Source organism: Poecilia mexicana, unplaced genomic scaffold, assembly GCF_051168715.1.
Source record: "Poecilia mexicana isolate PSO_F unplaced genomic scaffold, ASM5116871v1 scaffold_2, whole genome shotgun sequence".
Taxonomy (NCBI): domain Eukaryota; kingdom Metazoa; phylum Chordata; class Actinopteri; order Cyprinodontiformes; family Poeciliidae; genus Poecilia; species Poecilia mexicana.
The window spans coordinates 50305799-50326375 of record NW_028263371.1 but is presented as its reverse complement, the minus strand read 5'-3'; the positions used below and the strand labels follow the sequence as shown (position 1 = coordinate 50326375).

Genomic DNA, 20577 nt, shown 5'->3' with positions numbered 1-20577 from the left:
GACTGGTGACCTGTCCAGGATGTACCCTACCTCTCACCTGTTGACTGCTGGCGATAGGCAACAGCACCCCTGGTCACCCCATAGGGATTGGATAATAGATAGATAGGACTTTAAGGAGCTGTGCATTAATAAATGCATTAAAATAATCTTGCACAGAAAACCAGACGCCTCCACCACAAGAAAAGAGACTGAAGTGGTCACACAGAAACTAACTACTGAGGTGTTCCTACAAATTATTGCATGGAGGGATGCACTTAGTTTTTACCATGGCTGTATGTAATGCGTGAATTGATTTAGATTTTCAAAATTAAGTAGTAATTATTAATGGAATAAAGCTTTAAAGTGATTTTCAATGACATAACACATTTTTGAACCATTTCCTTCCATTTTCCATAATGTACATCCTCCTCACAGTGAATCAAATACTTCCAGTCACATTCAAAAGAACAGAAGTGGTTTTATGCACAGATCTAATAACACTGAAGAGTCTATTCTGTGTTAATCATTGTATTCTGTTGAAAACATCCGTTGTACTGTTTCTATTTTCACTAATCTGTCATTTGAGTTACTTTGGAGAGGCACAGGAACCATCAGGACCAGTAGAGACTTCAGATGCCAGATTTAAACTGATCCTGTTACTTTCATATCTTTGACTGACTTAGATCTTTATATCTTAATATGTGTGAAGTATAAAGTAATCATTTAACACAGAATCTTTTTGAAGCAATTTAAAATACCAAGCAGACAGCCACACCACAGACATTTGCTGATTTTCATCAAGGTATTAATAGTAGAAAAAGGTGCAAAAATATTTGGTAGGTTTTGCACGTTTCAGTCTGTGGATCTTGTGGTGAAAGCAATCCTTTGTTTGGAGTTGGTTTGGCGTTGCTCTCCTCCTACATCCCCAGTATAACCATACTGGTCAGTGCTGGGTTCCATTTGGTGCCTGAAACCAATTAGATACTCTCAAATTAAACAAGATCAGTGTCAGTGTTACATTAATTAGTACATAAGTGATTTATAAAAGCAAAAAAATAACTGCAAAAATTACCTGGAACTGTCATCGTCCGTGATTGATCTCCTATCTATAGCCCCCACCCACAGTTCCACGTGCCATGGTGTCGTACCGCGGTGCCCGCAGTGGAGGAGTGGGAGATGGCGGCACGTCCTGCCGCAGAGGTCCTCTCTGCTGGGTACTGACAGCAGGAAACCATGGAAATTAGACAAAGAAAGATCCAACTGTCAAAATGAAGAAATGTACAAGCCCCTCACTCTGGTTTTACTCAGTCAGGAGACAAACCTATAAAAAAATTACAAGTTCCAGTGTTGTTGGCACTGCTAATGATACGTTTAAAATGAATGCAAACAAACTATTTTTCAATGTAAGTTTTATATGTTAAGTTGATCGGTGTTGAAGAACTTCTAGTTATCCATTATTTTTTTCTCTTGGGTTTAACAAGAAAACAAAAAATCATGAATTATAATGGTAGAGTGGACCCTCAGTATTAATGGAGACCTCCTCTGAAACTCCAATAACTGCCTAGTTTATATGTTCAAGCAGTAAATGCACCTTAATATGTATCAATACACACAATATGTATCAATACACACTACGAAACAACCTTGACACTACTGATTTCTAAAGTCTTTCTCAGCTCCAATCTTGGAGGTTCAGCCAATCAGGATCAAAGACCATAAAAGGCCCTACTGGATTGGCTGCTTTGCCCACTAAAGCCCATAGCAAGTCAAGTAGCATTGTCCCTGGGTGTTGCAACTTTCCAAGTTGCATTTTCTTTTGAATTTTTTACAAAACAAAAACTTTATGAAAAAAATTCCAAAAAGTTCAAACTATTTGGAGTTGCATTCTACAAAACAAATCCACAAGTAGGCAAATTTGGGAACAGGTGTGGGTTCATTGTATTCCACCTCTGAAAATGACAAGACAATAAAGAAGATCTGTGTTGATCATACCAATTCAGGAAATGGTTACAAGACAACTTGTCCAAATTTGGTCATTCTTACAGTGAGAGCAAAAATTAAAAAGCTAAAAGAGTTGAAACTGTGACCAACAAAGCAACTTGACACTCTATGTCTGTAAGATCTAACCTTATACATTTTTTTGACTGAAAGACTATTTGATTTTAAGGGAAACGTGGTAATAGTGATTTTTCCAAAAATTAAATAAAATTTTTTTAAGCTCAAATTAAAGGTAGAATTTTTCAAAATTATGTATGTGTGTGATGCCATTACAATAAAAGACATTTGTTCTCAACCTTTTTCCAGTGGTAACGTTGAGAATGTAAGGTGCTTTATAAATTACTACAACTAGTACAAAAGTAACAATATCATCTGTATAAAGCTTTATTGTACAGACAATTGTAAGGCAACATATGTAAACTGACTAACCTGGGGTGAGGGTAGTAGCCAGGTTCAATCCCTCGAGGGTCTCTTGGCTGTTGATAAGGCTGGCCAGGCAGGAAGTTGGAGAATGACGGACCAGACTGGGAGTTGATGTTAGAGTAAGTTGGTGACTGGGGGTACCCCGACTGGGCTTGTGGAGGTCCGGGGTAATGACCCGACCATGACTGCATTGGGTAGTCAGCAGGATCCATCGGCCCTCGTCTATAAAAAGAGAGTTGATGGTTTTGTGATTATTTGGGGACTTTGCTTTGAGATTTTTGTCTTTCAAATTTTAGTATTAGTTTTTATTTCTCTTTTTGGATCTTCATTCCTGATCATTTTGGTCATCTGTTCCTGAGAATTTTGTCACATATGGCCTTGTAATCCTAGCCACTCCCGTGTTTGTGTGTTTCCCAGTCTTTTTATTCAGCAATTTCCTTCCAGGTCTTGCTATCTCCCTGCTTTACCCACCTTGTAGGTCTCACCTGATATTCCCAAATACCTTCACGTTTTGCCAAAACTTTTCCAGATACATTGAACTGTGCTGTTCAACTGTCATCTTGTGTACTGTTTTATCCACTTATTCTCTAGGTTTTTTTTGCTTATGTTAGATTAAAACCTCAGTGTTCCTGCCTAGGTCTTGCTTGAGTTAGGTCCTTTATCCCATTTCAAAAAGCGTAACTCATACAGTCATTGCACACAGAGCAATATTTCCAAGCATGCCTCTCTGATAAGCAACAGTTCAGTCTTTTTTCTTTTTAGCACAGCCTTGGTTAGGTTGAAACAAATATGGCAATTACCCTATATACATCTTTATGTGGTGACTCTTGAAGTACTAATATCCATCCATCCATCCATCCATCCATCCATCCATCCATCCATCCATCCATCCATCCATCCATCCATCCATCCATCCATCCATCCATCCATCCACCTACCCAGCCACCCATTTACCTACCTACCTATAGTATTTTCTAGTTTAATTCTTTTGTTTTTCCTAATCTATAGACTCCTTTCCAGTGCATAACTTAGTTATACAAAGTTCCAACAGTTTTACAGAAGAAGAAAGTTATATAAATGTGGTTCAAAGTAAGCGAGCTGTGTTAATTAACTTAGATTTTCAAATACTCCTACCTGAGTGAAATCTGCAAAAATGACAAGGTTATGAAAGGCAATCAGAGAAATAAACAGGATTGACCTACATGACTCCACCAACTTGAACCCCCTGCTCAGCCTGAAAAATCACCGGCAATAACACAAATAATCAACCTACTGCTGGCACCACGAACGCCGCATTTGCTGTTTTCGTTTCTTTCATGATGTACCTTTCCACGGATTTTTATCAAGAAACAACCAGCAAATGGTAATAGTTCTCCTGTTGCCAATCTGCTGACTGTAAGGCTGAAATATTCATGAAAAGCTGCTGGAAGTGGTCTGCTGCGGACTGGGGAGGCAAGCGGCAGGCACCCTGACGAGCCAAGAGCCTGTTGCAGCCAAAGATCACATAGCAACAGAATATAAGTGACATGTGACAGTTTTAAGTGGGATAGGGCTCAGTTAACGCACGCAAAGACACACATTCACACACGTAGCTGTGGTAAACCAGTCTGGACTTGTTAATAGATATTAATGTCTTGTGCCCTGTGGAAAGCAAGTACACAAACATGTGCTCAGCACATAGCAAACATTATGAGGTATTAGGTTTTATCTCCTATCTTTCTGTCTCTCTCACTTAACGCCATTTGCCTCATTCTTTCTGGATCTGCTCATCTGTCTCGTTTACCTCTCACTTTAAATTCGGCCACTGCCTTGTGTGTGTGCTTGCATGTCTGTATAAATTAGAGAAGAACTAAATTTGTTTCGGCAAATTTGTAACTTCGAGTTAGATTACAATCATACATTTATGGACTTAACTTGAGCTATGGATAAGTACATTGTCTTGTAAGATGTACAACTTGAACACATTTTTAAAATCAACTTTTGAGCATTTTGAATTGATTCAGTATTCCCAGGACCAGGAATAGCAATTCTTTATAGAATGTCTTTTTTTATGAACCTCTACTAAGTGGGAACTTCTAACCAAACACAGAAATGATCTACTGGCTGTTGCCTGGAGATATATTGTTAATCTGATCATGAAGGAGACTAAACAAAACAGATTTATACATAAATAGTTGCTGGTGGTCTCCATGCTGATGCCTGCGTGAGCCAATCTGGGTGGTCAGCTGGAGAAAGTGTCTAACTGCATGCCCTTCGTGTTTCGGATGTCTTCTTCTGCCCCTCCTGGCTCCACATCCACTGTTAGCATACTTATGTGTCCATGAGCGCACACGCACACACACGCACACACACACACACACACACACACACACACACACACACACACCTTACATTTCTGCTGCTAAGTCAACTCATCTGTCCGCCTATCCGTCACCTGTCATCTGGTTTCTGGCTTATTCTGCTCTACGTATTGGAACTCACTCAGGGTCAGCGTATCAGCTGGACGTCTCAAATTTCACTCCTCTCACAATCTGCAGCCATTTTGTCTGCTCTTTAGCTGGAAAGCCCCCCAACTTGTGACTGTCAGTTTCCCCATCTGCAAATGTGTCTGTTTAGTTCTCTGTCGTCCTTCTTTTAAATGTTTTACAATGGCAAGTCTATCAGAGACATATATACTGGTGCTTATGTTGGTCAGGCAGACTGTCACTTAGCATTTTTTCTTCTAGACATGATAATGTCATTTAAGCAGAGATAAGAGCAGTGCAGATGTGATGAGGTGGTGAAGAGGGCAGGGAAGAGAGTCATAAAGAGGGAGTAGATTAGGGGAAGTAAGGAGAAAAATCAATTCAAATAGATATGGTTTAAATTTCATCACTCTATAATCCCAATTGTATGAGATGTAAATATTTCTGGATGCGAATAAGAATTAGTTTGATGTGTTTGCAAGTTGACAGCTTTTTAAGAAACTACCAGTAAGCTTTTTCCCAGTGTGTGATGATGATTGAGGTTAAGGAAATTAGGACTACTGCTTCTTTATTCAGTTCAATTTGTTACAGAGTAACTTGATTTTATTGAGCCTGCCTTGTAAGATATGTAAGGTATAAGCTAATTAGAAAGCAATTATGTTTTTCTTCTTTAAATAGCTGCGTTTCCTGTCTTACTTTGTAAGATGATGTTAACGCTCAAGCAGAGTTAACGTTTAAATAGCTTTGTCATTAAATGTTTTGCTTCACTACTAACTGGGAGATCACAACACAAGACTCTACTAGAGAAGAAATAAAGAAATAAAGCATGTTCAAGTATTTTGTTGAAAAATTGGACAAACCAATAAATACTTGAAGAATACAATCTATTGAGATGAGGCCAATGTTTGTTTCGTTGAAAGCCTTTGTACACACCATGTTTTAGGGAAAAACTGAACAAGACTTTCAAAAACACAATATGAAGGAGAGCAATGGAGTGGTAGCATCATGATGTCTGTGCTGGTGGTTTTCAGCATATGGCCTCGGCCATATTCACATAGTTAAATGACTTTTTTCACACAAGAAACATTAGTTATCAGTTCCAAAGAATTTCATTTTATTAAGAATCAAATAACTTTCAATAATCAAATTCACTTGCCCTTCCACTTTTTTATTCATGGTTATTTGATTATTTTGGGTTAATTTCTGGATGTCCTAGCTTGTAACAAATGTCACATGTACATTTTTTGCCAATAACTTAATTTGAAATGGATTTATAGTTGACATATTCAATCATAAACAGAGATAAAAACACTGATTGATTGAAACTGTTTAATTTGACTCAGTCTCTAAGTATCTCCTCTCCTTCTTATGAAACCAGTAGGCTTTTTTTTCCAGACTGGAAGAATAAATGATTAATTTCATAAAACATTTGTCAGTATGAAAATGAAAACAACCATTGAAACCCCGGCGTGGTATGAAATGTTACAGAAATCCAGTGGTAATCTTCAGAGAATCCACTGTAAATCCGGTGGCAAGTTTGGAATTCCTCCTCCAGGAACCCAGTCAGCACTGCACAGCAGCTGGGGATTACGGAGTAATGTGGATGGAACCCAGTACTCGCATGCACGCACACACGTACACGGATAAAGACGAGCATCGAAGAAGGAAAAAAAAAAACCCTTACGCAGACGCAGAGACTTAGAAAAACCTTTTCACAAAAACAAACACGCATTCTCACAGAGTTTCCGTTCAGGACGAGTTGCTAATCGTCCCCCTCTCAAACCCCCTACAGTCTGGAGGAGGCAAATTGGAGCACAGCTGGAGGGGAGTTTAGACCCAATGAGGAGGCTGTTAGCCTGTTGGTGTTCATGCGTGCATATGTGTATGCGTTTGTGAAAGACGTAGAGAGGAAGACCGAACAAGGGAAACAGATGTAATGAGTGAGAACAGCTTTCTGGCATATGCAACAAGTAGTTTAAAGTAATTGAGAGAGTCATCAAACCAAAAATGGAAAAAAAAAAAAAAAAAAATCGACAAATTGAAAACAGTCCAAACAGAACAGAAAAGACATTGACAATTCAGTTTGAAGTGCAATTTAACTATGTAATACCTGTTTAAGGATGACTTCCTCACTGCCATTATTACACAGATAGTGCTCTCATAAATCAGGTCAGATATTCGAGAGGATAATTGGGGGGAATTTCTCTTTAGGTCTGACAGTAATTGAGAGTAATGTGAGCTGCTCTAATTCCATGGTATTAGGAAGATTTCTGATGGATTTCAGAGGAAACAACGACTCGCTATGTTCAGCGCACCTGCCCCTCTCCCTCACAAACACATAGACACACTGTTGGAGCCCTGCACACAGCTGCTACACAACCGAAAAACACACAAGCTCACTCACACAATGTAAAGCCATTGGGGACTATTCAAAAAGTCTTTACTTCATAATGTTTTTTTTTTTTTTTTTGTTGACAGTTCAATTTTTCAGATCAAACTCTTTTCAAAATCAGAAAAAATAGTGGTTTAATAGAAAAATAACTCTTATTTAACAGATCTTTTTTTGGTTCAAATTCAATAACTATGCCCAGCCCTCATTACTGTCAGAATTGTAGAATCAATAAATCACATAAGTAGAACAAGATAAAGTCAGAGTACATCCAGATCTAAAAAAAAAAAAAAAATCAACAACAACAACAAAAAGAAAACGTAGCATTTAAAAAGTCACAAAGCCATTTGTAAGTATTTGGGATTCCAGTCAGCAACAATGAGAGCCATTATCCACAAATGGAGAAAACATGCAACCCTACCAGGAGTGGCGGGGTCAAGCAAAATTACTCCAAGTGCGCATCAACAAATGTAAGAACACAAACCATCAATTCAACATAAAGTAAACATTTTACAGATAAGAGAGAGGAGGTTGTATAATGATAGAACAAAAAGATGAAGTAATGATTTATTCAGAGAGTGGAGACGAGAGAAAGAAAAGTAAATAACTGTTGTGGGTGTAATTAGGTTATTTCTTTATTAGTCTGTACAGAACACAAAATAAAACCTGCGTTGTATTATGTTTTCCGATTTTCTGCCAGAAAGAGTCACGACAATTTGAGGGATATGGTAATAAAACAGATTAATCACAACAATTATATCATGACAATTCGTTATGTGTAGTGATAATGAAGGTGCAGCAATCTAAAGTTATTGAAGCTACACTAACTTTGACTATGTTTCATTGTCCTAATGTGATATTTAATTATAACATTTTAATCAGAGAGATGAAAAGTCCAAAATGCAAAGCAATAAAACCTGATAGGGATGAAGGGGTTGGAGCAACATTACAATTACAATCCCATCTGTCGGTAGAAAATTTAAGATTTCCAGAGTAAAACTGATTGTTTCTATAAGTCTAAATGTTGAGCGAGACCATCAAATATATTTCTAACTGCATTTTATTCCATAGACAAAGTATGGAAATCTTTTGGCTAAATAGCTTTTGTAAGGTAAAAGAATATTTGCCTCGCTGTAAAACCAGACTGCAGTTTCCCAAAGCAGACAGATCCATATATATGCTGCACTTTTATTTTGACTCAGTTTTTAATTAATAAAGTTTGTGGTTAATTTGGTTATTTTTCTAAATGTAGTCGACACTTCTGAAAAGAAAAATCAAAACAAAATAAATCTAATTCAGCAAGTAAACTTTAATTTGCAAAAAAAAAAAAAAAAAAAATAGTTCTGCAACCAAATACTAACCGAATCCAAAGTTGTTTTTATTATTATTCTGATAATTTGTGAATATTCATTACACATTGTATGTTGTCCACAGGTAAAAGAATCAGGATATACTTTTACAAATAACTATTCATTTTCAGAGTCGTTTTCAGGGGTTAAGTAAATATGGTGCGCACAGATTCTCATTCAATAACATACGTTTTCATAATTTAAAAAAAAACAAAAATGACTATTACTCAATATGTGGTCTCCAAAATCGTCTCTGATTTTCTTTTCTTTTCTGAAATGTTGTAACTTCCCTTGGCCTGTCCTCCCAGAGGACAGATCAATTTCATCCTACTTATGTGCTTCAGCTGGAATAGAAGCCAACTTTCAGAGCACAGAAGCTTTATACAATGTTCTTGGAGCGAACATTGTAGAAATTTTATGTTTTTAACATACAATTTGCACCTTGTAATTGTTAGGTAGGGTTAAAAACATTAGAAATAACAAAAACAGCCCAAAATATCCAGAAAAGAAACCTGTTGCATAAAATGTCTGAAAAGTTTTTTGAACAATTAAAAAGTAGCAGAGCACCTGCTTTTCTACTTCTCACCAAAATGAAAAAGCAACGAAACACTTGACATCCGGGAAACCTAGTGAACGACGCCACTTCAGATTGGCACGCACACATGGAGTTTCTACATCTGATGGATGGATTAAATGTCCTGATATTCTTGCCAAAAGTCAAAGTTCTTGTCTGTACATGTTGGAGAAGGAGTAAGAAATGACTTTTTACATGAAAATAAAACGATAAAGAATCTCAAACCATTCCAAAATTGTTTTACTAATTAGGTGACCTTTGACATAGCTTTAATTAGTGATATTAGAGTAAAGGTTCCTGCGCCAAAATTCACGCCATGATCTTTAGATGTTCATTTGTGATTCTAATTATGTAACTTTGTGTTGTTTTACCACTTAAAATCCCAATAACATATACTGCAAGTAGAGGCTGCAAGGTAAAAATATTAGAGTGAAAGGATGATTAGGGCTTAGAAAAAATGTATTTAATCTCAGAATTATAACTTGTTTCCCTGAGACTTTAATGCAGATGGGCACATGGTAGGAACAAACAAGCTGTCTGGAGGAGCAGATTTACTTGACCAATTAAAGTTATTATTATTATTTTTTATTTTAAGTCAAAATTCTGAGATTAAATCCAAAGTCAGGAGTCTTGCTTCTTTTTCAAGCTCTTTCAAGCCAATGTGTACAAATTAGAGAAAACACATGCAGAGCATGTGGATCTCTAACTGCAGAGTGAGAACATCGAGGTTTTCCTTAATGACATGGCGTGACACCCCAGAAACCCAATGAGGCTCTAAGCTGTTTTTCTACTTATCGGTAAGCGGTTACACACTGTGTCTGGGTGCATTTGTTTATCATAGATGGCATTCTGTTGGTTCAGCTGCTAGTGTGGTTTCCATTGGTGAACGTGTGTGTCCGTGTGTGTGTTTCCTTGTCCCCTGGTTTTAAAATCTCTCTTAACTTTTGACCTCATGGAAGTCACATGACACTCCATTGGTTTCCACCTCACATTTAGAAGAAGAGGTTAAAGGCTAAGCTAGCATCTTATCAACCTGGATTAGAAGACAAAGATAAAACATTCAAATCTTTGCTAGTGACTACGAGGTTTCAGTCAAGCACAGTCATAGGTTATTAGGAAATTTGACACAACTTGGACAATTTACCCTTAAAAGTTGACCTATTAACTGAAGAATTTCTCACAAATTAAGATTCAACCTCTTTGTCTTTTATCGTTTCAGTGTGTGAATCTAATAAGCAGCTTGCAGACAAAAAGTTGATCACTAACAGGTCAAAGACAAAGGAATGGGGCCGCAGGATTCTGAGTGGGGGCAGGAAAAGAGAATGAAACAGAAGAGAGACTAAATTTATTTAAATGTCTTGGCCCCAACTACTTAGCCCTTCACCCATGTGATCAACAATTGGTTTTATGAGTTGATTTTAAATTTGTAGGATAACTTAGCTCAGAAAATGTTGATTCAATGCTTTGACAACTGTGGTGCAGTCAGTTTGATGCATATGTCAGATGTGCTCCTGCTTTAACACTTGCAGTTTAAATGGGTGAAACATCTTTTCTGCATATCATTAAGGTCAGCAGGAGTCTGCTAAGAAACATTTTCATTCAAATATGTTAGACCTAATAAACATATAAAACCCATACAAAAAGCCCTCACAAGTAAAATAGATTATGTGCAGAAAGTGAGACTTTCATCTGCTTCCATTCATTGCTGCTGATGTCCAAATAAAGCTTTTCTGGTGAGATTCAGAATCTGGATCCAAGCAAAAATCACAATATCTACATTAATGATGACATAATTTAACTTTTTTGAATGACAATATTTTTCACAAGTGGCCATTTGTCACTGATACAGTACAGACATACTGAGCTCACCAAGGAGCAGGTTTAAATCTCTTGGTAACTTGCTAGTCTGTTCCAGGTGAATGATTTTAAAAATTGCTCATGATTTCCTCTTCCTCATCACAATAAAAAAAAAACAACAACATTGCTTTTTCTCCTTAAAGGAGGTGTTTTGTCTGGAACATGATCAAACTTTGGTAACTTTTGCTGGATCATGATAGCTTTTTTGAATATTTCCCAATTTCGGCCATGGGACTAAACACAACTGAAAATCAAAAGTTGCAAAAATGATAATATAGTTACCATTTAAAGTAAAATAAAGCAAAGCCCAGTTTATCCTATTCCACAAAGGAACAACATTATATTTTAACTGCAACTACTTTGACTTATTGACCAAGAAAACATGAAAGATCTAAGTGGATATCACACAAACAATATTATATCAAAAATATAGCAATAGCTGATAAGCAGTACAGAAAACGCTTTGAGTAAAATAAAAAATAAAAATCAAAGAATAAGACAGAGCAAAAAGAATAGAGGAGTTTAGGTCCAAAAACTGAAGAGAAGAAGATGGTGGCTGCAAGCGAAGAGAAATTCAGCCTCATATGAACACCTACTGAAACTGATAGAAATGAAAGGACACAGATAACAAAGTGGATGAAAATGAAAAAGGGGAATACAAAAAGTAACAAAGAAGAGGGGGTTTGTGATTGAGAAGAGAAGAAAAAGGAAAACACAAAGTGTTGCCCTCCAGAGAGTGAGCATGCTGAAGGTCAGCATCTGCTGAGAATAATGGGCACTACTTTGGAGGAGTCCACATGTGTGCAGACGCCTGGGTACTTACTTGTTCACATTTCAATGAAACTAAACTCCGTTCAGAGGCTCCTATCTGTCTTTGTCAATAAAGCTCTGTCAGGTAGGATTAATTCAGCAGTATATCATGCAGGAATTACTGGTAAAGGAAACCAACTTGATTACATTCCCCTGTGCACGTAAGTGTTTATGCACTAGGTCTCAGGAAATGCCATCTTTGAATGTTTGATGATGCATAATTCAAACTAAAGCTGTGCTTTGTGGAGAAATGAGAACAAATGTTCTGAGCATATGCAAATGTGCAGAGAATGGGAAGAAATAGGAGAAGAGCAAATGAAAGAAGTGCACTACAGTAAGTGGTTAAACTTGAATGTATGATAAAGAGAGTAAAAAAAAGAGACAGTTCAAATTAGAGCACCAAAAAGGTAAAATATGAGCTGTCAGTAACACACACACACACAAAAAAAACCCTTAAAGAAACGTAAAATCAGGGCTGGAAAAGAACCCATTAGAGGGAAATAAGAGGAACTGAAGGATGAGGGCCTTCCAGATGGTAGGAGACTGTTGCCTCGGAAACACAGAGAGGGCAGAACAATGGGGATTTGGAGTGGCGTTTTGTATCCCATCATAATACGGCCATGCCATTTGGAAACTGAGCAGAGAAGCTGCAGCCTGCACATTTACCGTGGGCACGTTCTTATAATCAACTCCTATAGAAGATAAAAAAACAAAACAAAACCAAAAAAAAAAACAACATGCAACAGTTTCCTTTTAGTAGAGATTTTTAGTACATGTTAAAATTTGCAAATAAATTCATGCATTCATTTTTAATGAGAACCAATAAAAATATTTATGTTTCCAAAAAAACATACAACAATATTAACTTATCTAAAATGCACTTACAGAGCAGCTAAGGCTGTGAATTGCATGTAAAAATGAACCATAACCATCCATAGACGCAACAAAGATTCAAATTAGGGTTGACATTCAGTTATGCGAATGCCATACATTACCAATTACAAGTGGAATAGCTGGTGGGTTCCTGAGATATAGTAAAATACAATACTAATTACACCATATCCTATTGAAACAGCAATCATTATTTCACATCTTGAGATCCTTATGCTTAATAGTTTCAGGCTGGGGACATTTTGGTCTGTCTGGGACTAAAGGATACAAATTGCAGCCTGAATTCTGACCCGTAAAACACTCTGAACCAGGAACATGAAGAGTTCATACTTGAAATGAGAATTTTACAAGCCAAAGAAATGATGATAAAAAGATAAGCACTGTTATGGATTGTGGCATTCACATGGATAGAATTAGGTGCCAGAAAAATGTACTTCAGGTAAAATATTGAACACATCAACATTTATCTCAGTTTAAATACTTCTAGTGGGGCCATTGGCATAAAATGTGCACCAGATGTTGGCAATAATCCTAGCAATCCACACATATAAAGAAATCAAAGCACATTAGTCATGAAATGAAGTTATAGGGGAAAAATTCAATGTCAATTTCCAAGGAAGACAACAGTTCCAAACCCACAGTCAAGAAAAATCTTAGGTGGTTTAAGAAAAAAAGTAAAATGGCTAGAATGACTAAACCATTGGAAAGAACTTGAGATTAGAAGACAGGAACCTCCATAATCATTAAAATTTTAAGACTTGTGTGAAAAATCACACCTGAAAAATGTATGCATTGTTCAGGTGCACACATGAACAATGTATGCACCTTGAAGTAGCTTAATCTCCTGTAGGTTCCCATACAGGAGATGTCTTTAAGTTGTCAACACCAAGAAAGACTTTTGCATAAAGTATTTAATACATTTCTGTAAGTGTGTTCAATATCTCTTCTCAGTGTTGTTCCAATGTTCCACCCACAGCTGAATCTGAGAACTAATATCTGTATGTCTGGATTAGTTCAGTAGCTGACATCATTTTATGTCAATGTAAATATGTACTGAGAGAAAACATGCTTTTAGTACTGATTATGCTACTGTATACACACAAAAATACCTCTATAATAACAGAGGTATTTTTATAAATATAGTGAAGTTCGATAAATTATAGATTTTTTTTCGGTAACCCAATATATTGAATGAAACACAATAATTTACACAAATCTTTATTTCTACTAATTACAATAATTTTCTGCTTACTACTAATGAAGACTCAACATCTGAGATAAGAATATAAGACCAAATAAAAATAATTTTAAATACAGAAATGTGGGCCAGAAAAGATGTTTAATACCTGCTTACTGATCATTGTCAAAAATTAATTTTAAACCAACCAACAAACAAACCTCATCGGGGCACGTAGTATAATTTACTGAAATGTATTAGTCATACATTTAGAAATTGCAGCATATTACTTTTCACAATGTAACAAAAGGGTAACTGGAGTTTTAAAAATTAATCTATAAGAGAAACTTAACAAGCTTCATTTCTACTCCCACTGCTTTATTTTGTATTTAAAAGCCGACTGCTGCAGAGTTGTAACAGTACTTCATCCATTTTATTAACTGCAAAAATTTGGAGGTGTTGAAGACTTTTTTTTTTTGCTTCTAAGATAGTTATGAATTGTTATGAATAAAATAAGTTATGAATTGTAATGCATAAAATGTTATCTACATGCATGCTCAAACACATTTAATTATCTAACTATACAATATAGCTTTGAAACGAGGAAATTTCTTCTGCAGCTCAGAAACAACAGATGGTCATTAAACTGTTGCCAGATGTTAGCATTTTGCAGCTGCAACTGTTGAAATGTCTGAGGTGCAGCCTATTTCTATAGACATAAATAAACAGGAGTGTGTTACTAGAGTGTGCTCATATCCACATGTTAATAAACTTCTGTAAAAGAGTCAAACTACTTTCTATACTGACAATATGATAAAGAAATCACATTCTCTGACCTTTACGATAAGGGTGATTTAATATTTTATGATCTTATTGCCAAATACCATTATCTGTAGACTTACTTCACCACAATGGATATTTGCTGTGCCAATTTTCCAACTATGTCAACCTTCATTACCCAGGAGCAAAGTATCACGTAACATCAGTCCAGCTCCAAATCCACTAAAACGCCGTTAAACACTTTCCACCTGGGACCCTTAAAAAAGTGTTTCCTCCCTCACCCCAGGGTCCTAGCATATCATACCCACTAGTCATGCACACCTGCTGGTCCTGCAACACATTATGGGCTGTAACCCAACATTTTAGAGACTATGATCAGATCAAAGCTCTGACCAAAATGAGTGAACACGAGAAAGCGAGCAGACCATCAAGAACATGATGGGGTCAATACCAGAAAAAATGGAGGATGGTGGTGGGAAAGCTGTCCAGAGCTGTGCTATATAGTTGTCAACTGATATAGACTTTAACCTCTGCAATTGAACAGAGCGGAAAGCAAAGACTAAAAGAACAGGGAAAACATCTGGGTTTAGAGACATGCAAGTGTTTAATCTGCTTTTAGTCCCGGCCATGTATTCATAGGACACTTTGATCAAGGTTGACAGTAACCAAAGAATACAGGGGAAAAAAATTGTTTCTAAGTATTATTACACAAGTTTGTATAGATCTAATTGTATATCATTTAATATAGTTTTATTTTACCCTCTATTTTTTTAAGCAGTAGCTCCTGAGAGGGAGTGAGACAAGAATAACCCTGGAATTATTTTACTGTTGTAGACAAAGGAAATAACAAAGCATCATTTTAAATAGCTTTTTAACTACTAAAGCAACACTTGACTTCTACAATAACAATCTAAATGAAAGCATGAACAATTCTAAATACAAAAGCAACAAAGACATGAGAAATAATCTAATGTCCAGCTTGTTACAAAAATGATAAACTCTGAACATGATCTGCACTTATAGGGTACATTTTTTAAAACTTTATTAGGTTTACATTATTATTTTTTCATCTCTCATTTGCATATTGATGTTATACAGGTCAATATATAAGTAACTCATAAATCAAGATACTGTTGACTAACATACTGAACTCAAGGTTTAAAAAAAAGAACTAACACATCATTCTGATTATGCACCTTCACAAAAATTACAAATCACTTGTAATTTTTTCTCAAGATTGTAGATCATTATCTTGTAGAACTGAGTTTAAAAACTAAACATTTTCCAAAATATGTTTTCTTCTCCTGCACATAGCCTGAAAAATACTTAACTTTTATTCTTTTTTATGCTTTACAATTATTCTGTCTTGTACATGCTTATGGTTTAAACGGAAAGAGCTGTTTTACGCTCTCAAAAAAAGAAACACATTACAGTGTGAACCAACTGAGAAAAGCTATTCCCATTCCTCGTATAAGATGTAACTTTCTCTGAAGCAAAGATTTCCCCTGGAGAGGTTCAGCATTTGTTTAGAGAACTTCATACCAATCAACTCCCTTGTCTATTGTCATACTTCAACATGCAAATAAGAAAAATACTGCGAGGAATAATTCTATGGATCCCTTGGATAACTAACAATCAGGGTCTCAATGATTCCAGAGAAACACGGAAAAACAACCTAACAATGGGTTGGATTGTGCAGCAGTGGTAAAGTGGTCTGGGAAACTCTCAGGCCTGGATGGGAGGTCTTCTCAAGAGAGCAAGAGACTTTCTCATTTCATTTCTCTCTATTGGCAGGCCGAAATGATTCGAAAATGTCCTTTTCACCCCAAGTTCAGCAAGAATGAAAATGAGACGTTAAGAGGCATAGAGAGCAAAAGGAAAGAAAAGGACCGATGTGAAGGAGATGGGCAGAAATTGGTGTCGTGTGAAACAGAAGACTCAGAGAAAACAGCTGCAGCAATTAAAAAAAGCCTGAATTAAAATTATAATAAGGAAGTGACAGTTTCTCCAGACCCCTAGAAGACAATTCTGACTGGGTCTTTTAATCTAATAAAAAACTATAACCAGAGCAAATTGAAAAAGGATGTCTTCCTAATCAAATTGGATCAGGAATGTATCTTGAGCTGCTAAATACTATTATTGATATATATCTACATGGAATGATAATGACTTCAGCTGAAGTTTAGTCAGTTTAGTTTACAGGAAAAATCAAATATTTTAGAGGGAGAAAACCTACAAATATTGAAAACATGAAACAAACTTATATTTTATTAAAGTGGATAAGTAATTTTAAAGCACTAACTGAAAACAAATAATTATTTATTTTTAAGAGAACATATACATACACCAGTTGTACCATCTTTAACAATAGGGTCTGAAGATATATCTTGAGCAATAACATGTTTTCTTTTGCTTTTTGTGTTTCCCTTGCCAGTCTAGACCATGCTAAATTTGTAAGAGCTCTCTCCAAATGATCTTCTCCATGTTTGCTTACATGGAGGATGATGGTTATGACAGCTACATTACTGTAATACAGTTCAATCTTTGTGAGTAAAAGATTTATTGATTATGTCAAGAAAAAGTTCGATTTGAACAACACCTGCATGGTTCATGAATATAACGTGGACTATTTTGGTGGCAAAATGATGATCTGTGGCACTTCTGTACACCTCAGAGCAACGATGCTAGTCAGAAGTAGAGCAGAAATTTCATTCATTTTTAATGTGTTGCAAATTGCAGGCTTTGTCACAGGTGGTGATTTGTCACTGTGGAGAATTACAGGGAGATTGGGCATGTGATAGAGCACTTTTAAATCTCCCGATAGAGTGCTAGTTTGTTAAATCTCTACATTACGACTTCCATAGAACATTTCTTCTGACGCCTTCATCTTTACTGGATAAATCTTCAGTATCAAACTAATTTAATAATAACTTCTTTTATAATGCGCTTTAAAAGTGCTGAACAATTATAAGGAGACAAAAAAAATGACAAAATAAAACAATACAATTTAAAAACTTATGAAATAAGAGAAAAGCTGGAGACTGCTCTCTCTACCTACTTGGATGTCTTGTGTGTAATTTTCCCTTTCACTCTTTTTTTACATGTTTCTTTTGAATGTCTCTTGGCCTTCTAGTGATCAGGTCATCAAACCTTTTAATGGAAATTGACATGTTATTACAAGAAAAAATGCAACCAACAGAAAAAGCCCTTGAGGACAGATTTCACTTTGCAGACTGAAAACGTGTGAGCTGATTCCTCTTCTATCCTTCATTGTTTCTTTCTTGATGAAATCTTCAGTCAATATTTTTATGAGTGCACCTTTAAATAGTTAAAGTCTGCCTGTTGTGAAATCTGTCAACTCCTGACCTTTGTCTGTTTATGTCGCTTTGTTCCCCCCTTTCTCTCTGCATTGCTATGCAATGAAAACAATAATGAGTGTGTGTGTTCAACACACACAGAGAAAGAATGTGCAAATGGGTCATGAATGAGGCACACATGGGGCATAACCTGCTAATGTTAGCCATACACAAACTGTGATAGCCATCTACTGACCCCAGAATAATTGAAATGAAACAGTGCAGGCACACACACACACACACACACACACACGCACACACGCACACACACGCACGCACACACACACACGCACACACACATACTCAGATTCTGATGCTCATTATCAACACGGACATGTCCATGCCTGGTCAATGAGGTTATTTCAAACAAATGTACATTCATTGAAACACATACAAAGTTCCCGAAGTTTAAATAATGGTTTTCTTTCTCATTAGTTCAATCTTTGCAGACTGGTTGCACTACAATCTGCAAGATTATCTTTGATTTCCCAGCAGCTTTGAATAGGCTGTTGCATTTTTTTGTCACCTTCATATTTTTATGAAGGTGACAAAAAATCCTCTTCCGTACATTTTTATTATAAATAAAACAAAACTAAAAAAACAAATAGCAAATATGACATTTTTCTTTAGAACTTTAAATAAAAGAATGCAATTTTATAGTTAATCCTGAACAGCTATTTAACCAATGTATAGGGAGTGACAAACAAATATTCACAGTTCCTCAGAAAAATAAGGTTTATTATTGAATAAGTAACATATTTGGTGCAGGTTTCTTTATGGTTTTTATGGAGATTAGTGACATCTGTATTATGAGGAGGGGGATTTTTATGGAGGAGTAGCTACATGGTTGAAACGGAGATGAAGTGCTTTGCTGTTCAAGCAACATGAAGCAAAATATTTGAATTGTGGTTTAGATTTTTTTTCCCTTAAAAGTCAAAGCACTGGAAATTTGAGCAGTGCAGGACAAGCTTCTGGGAGTAGAACAGTGCAGCAGTGGGCGAAGAACAGATATTGACTGCTTCAGCCGTAATTAATAGTTCAGATTTATTTTTGTGTGCTGTACTCTGTGCGTTGCCCCTTTGGGCCATGCTTCCATAGAAATCTGGACAACCTGACTTCATTTCAGAAAGACAGAATCTGCAGTTGAAACCAGACACTTATATACACTGATTGAAAAGACTCACTGTGTGAAGTTAATTCAGGTCGAAATTTTCTTGTTTTAGCTTAATTACCAAAATTATTTGCTTCTGGCCAGTTTTCTCTTTTCTGGCATATGCTAAACACCAGAAAACAACTTTAAGAATTTTATTTCTGTGACTTTCCTTGAATTTATAAGTTTACATACATTTGGTCAGTGTTCGGGACAAATGTCTTATTTGGGAATGTCATTACACTCACCACTAACTGTGTTTTAGCTTTTTAAACTAATGTTTTGAGTTAATTGTTTTGCTCAATGTCCAATCACATCTTTCTAATTACAAACAGAAGAAGAATCAGAAATTCTGCAGCACTCTGTGCATGATTTAATAAGACAGAAACACCAATGAGAGGGGAAAAAACAAGACAAAACAAAAAACAATCACATAATATTTTCACCTATTTAAATCCATATTCAGTTTTGATGTTTGTGGGATGCATGGGGAGGATATGTTCAACTTGAAGTAAGGAAATTTTTGCAAGAATTATTAGTGATAAACTAATGCCACTCATTATTTAAATTTGTTAAATCATCAATAGTGAGGTATTGAGAAACTACTTTTTATAATAAAATATATTCTGTAGTAACATTTTACTGATTCATCTTTTTAATTTTAGCACTAACCAATTTGGTTGTTTTACTCAAACATGTTTTTGAACATATTAATGCATTAATCTTAAAAACACTATGAGACAGAGTTGACTTTTGTGTGTTTCTGAATGTGAATTCAGTAATAAAACAGTGAACAAATTTTATGAGGCAGAAAAAATATTCAGTTTACCCTGAAACAGACCACCTATCTATTTCAAGCAGTGACATTTGCTGACAGTTTATGTGGTGAAGCGGTGGCGCTTTAGGCAGGGAAACTTCATCCACAGCAGGGTCATGTTTTAATTTTAGAGCCATCAAAACCTTGTCTCCAATACACACACACACACACACACACACACACACACACACACACACACACACACACACACACACACACACACACACACACACACACACAGATAAATTCACACCAACTCAGTTTATGTATTCCATACTGAATTTAACTGATGTTGAGTCAAAAGCGCAGTAACTGATTAAGTAACCCAAAAATTATTTATGTACCATCCATAGAAACGCTCAAAACAGAAACTGTGGAACGTGGCTTAATATACAGGTAGACATGCAGACGCTAGATACACATAACCTTCCAGCTATTTCTACTGTAGTCAGGTGGAAAAATAATATATTTTTATGAGGTCAACACCCTGGATGTCGTTACAAGACATGACTTACTTTGTGCCTATTTTGGACCATGGAATAATTCATGTGTTAACTAACAG

The 20577-nt window shown here is 36.1% G+C and overlaps 1 protein-coding gene across 3 annotated transcripts in view; it reads right to left on the bottom strand.

The window, feature by feature from the left end:
- Positions 1-819: 819 nt before the first annotated feature.
- LOC106919069 (partitioning defective 3 homolog B-like) overlaps positions 820-20577 on the bottom strand; it is a 218251-nt gene continuing 198493 nt past the window's right edge. For all 3 annotated transcript variants that reach the window (XM_088002255.1, XM_088002260.1, XM_088002257.1), the window contains exons 24-26: positions 2407-2622; positions 1052-1196; positions 820-946 (exon numbers count right to left, since the gene is read on the bottom strand). In XM_088002255.1, the coding sequence (XP_087858381.1) occupies positions 1082-1196; positions 2407-2622 (331 nt within the window). In that variant the 3' untranslated portion in view covers positions 820-946; positions 1052-1081. The remainder of the gene's footprint in view (positions 947-1051; positions 1197-2406; positions 2623-20577) is intronic.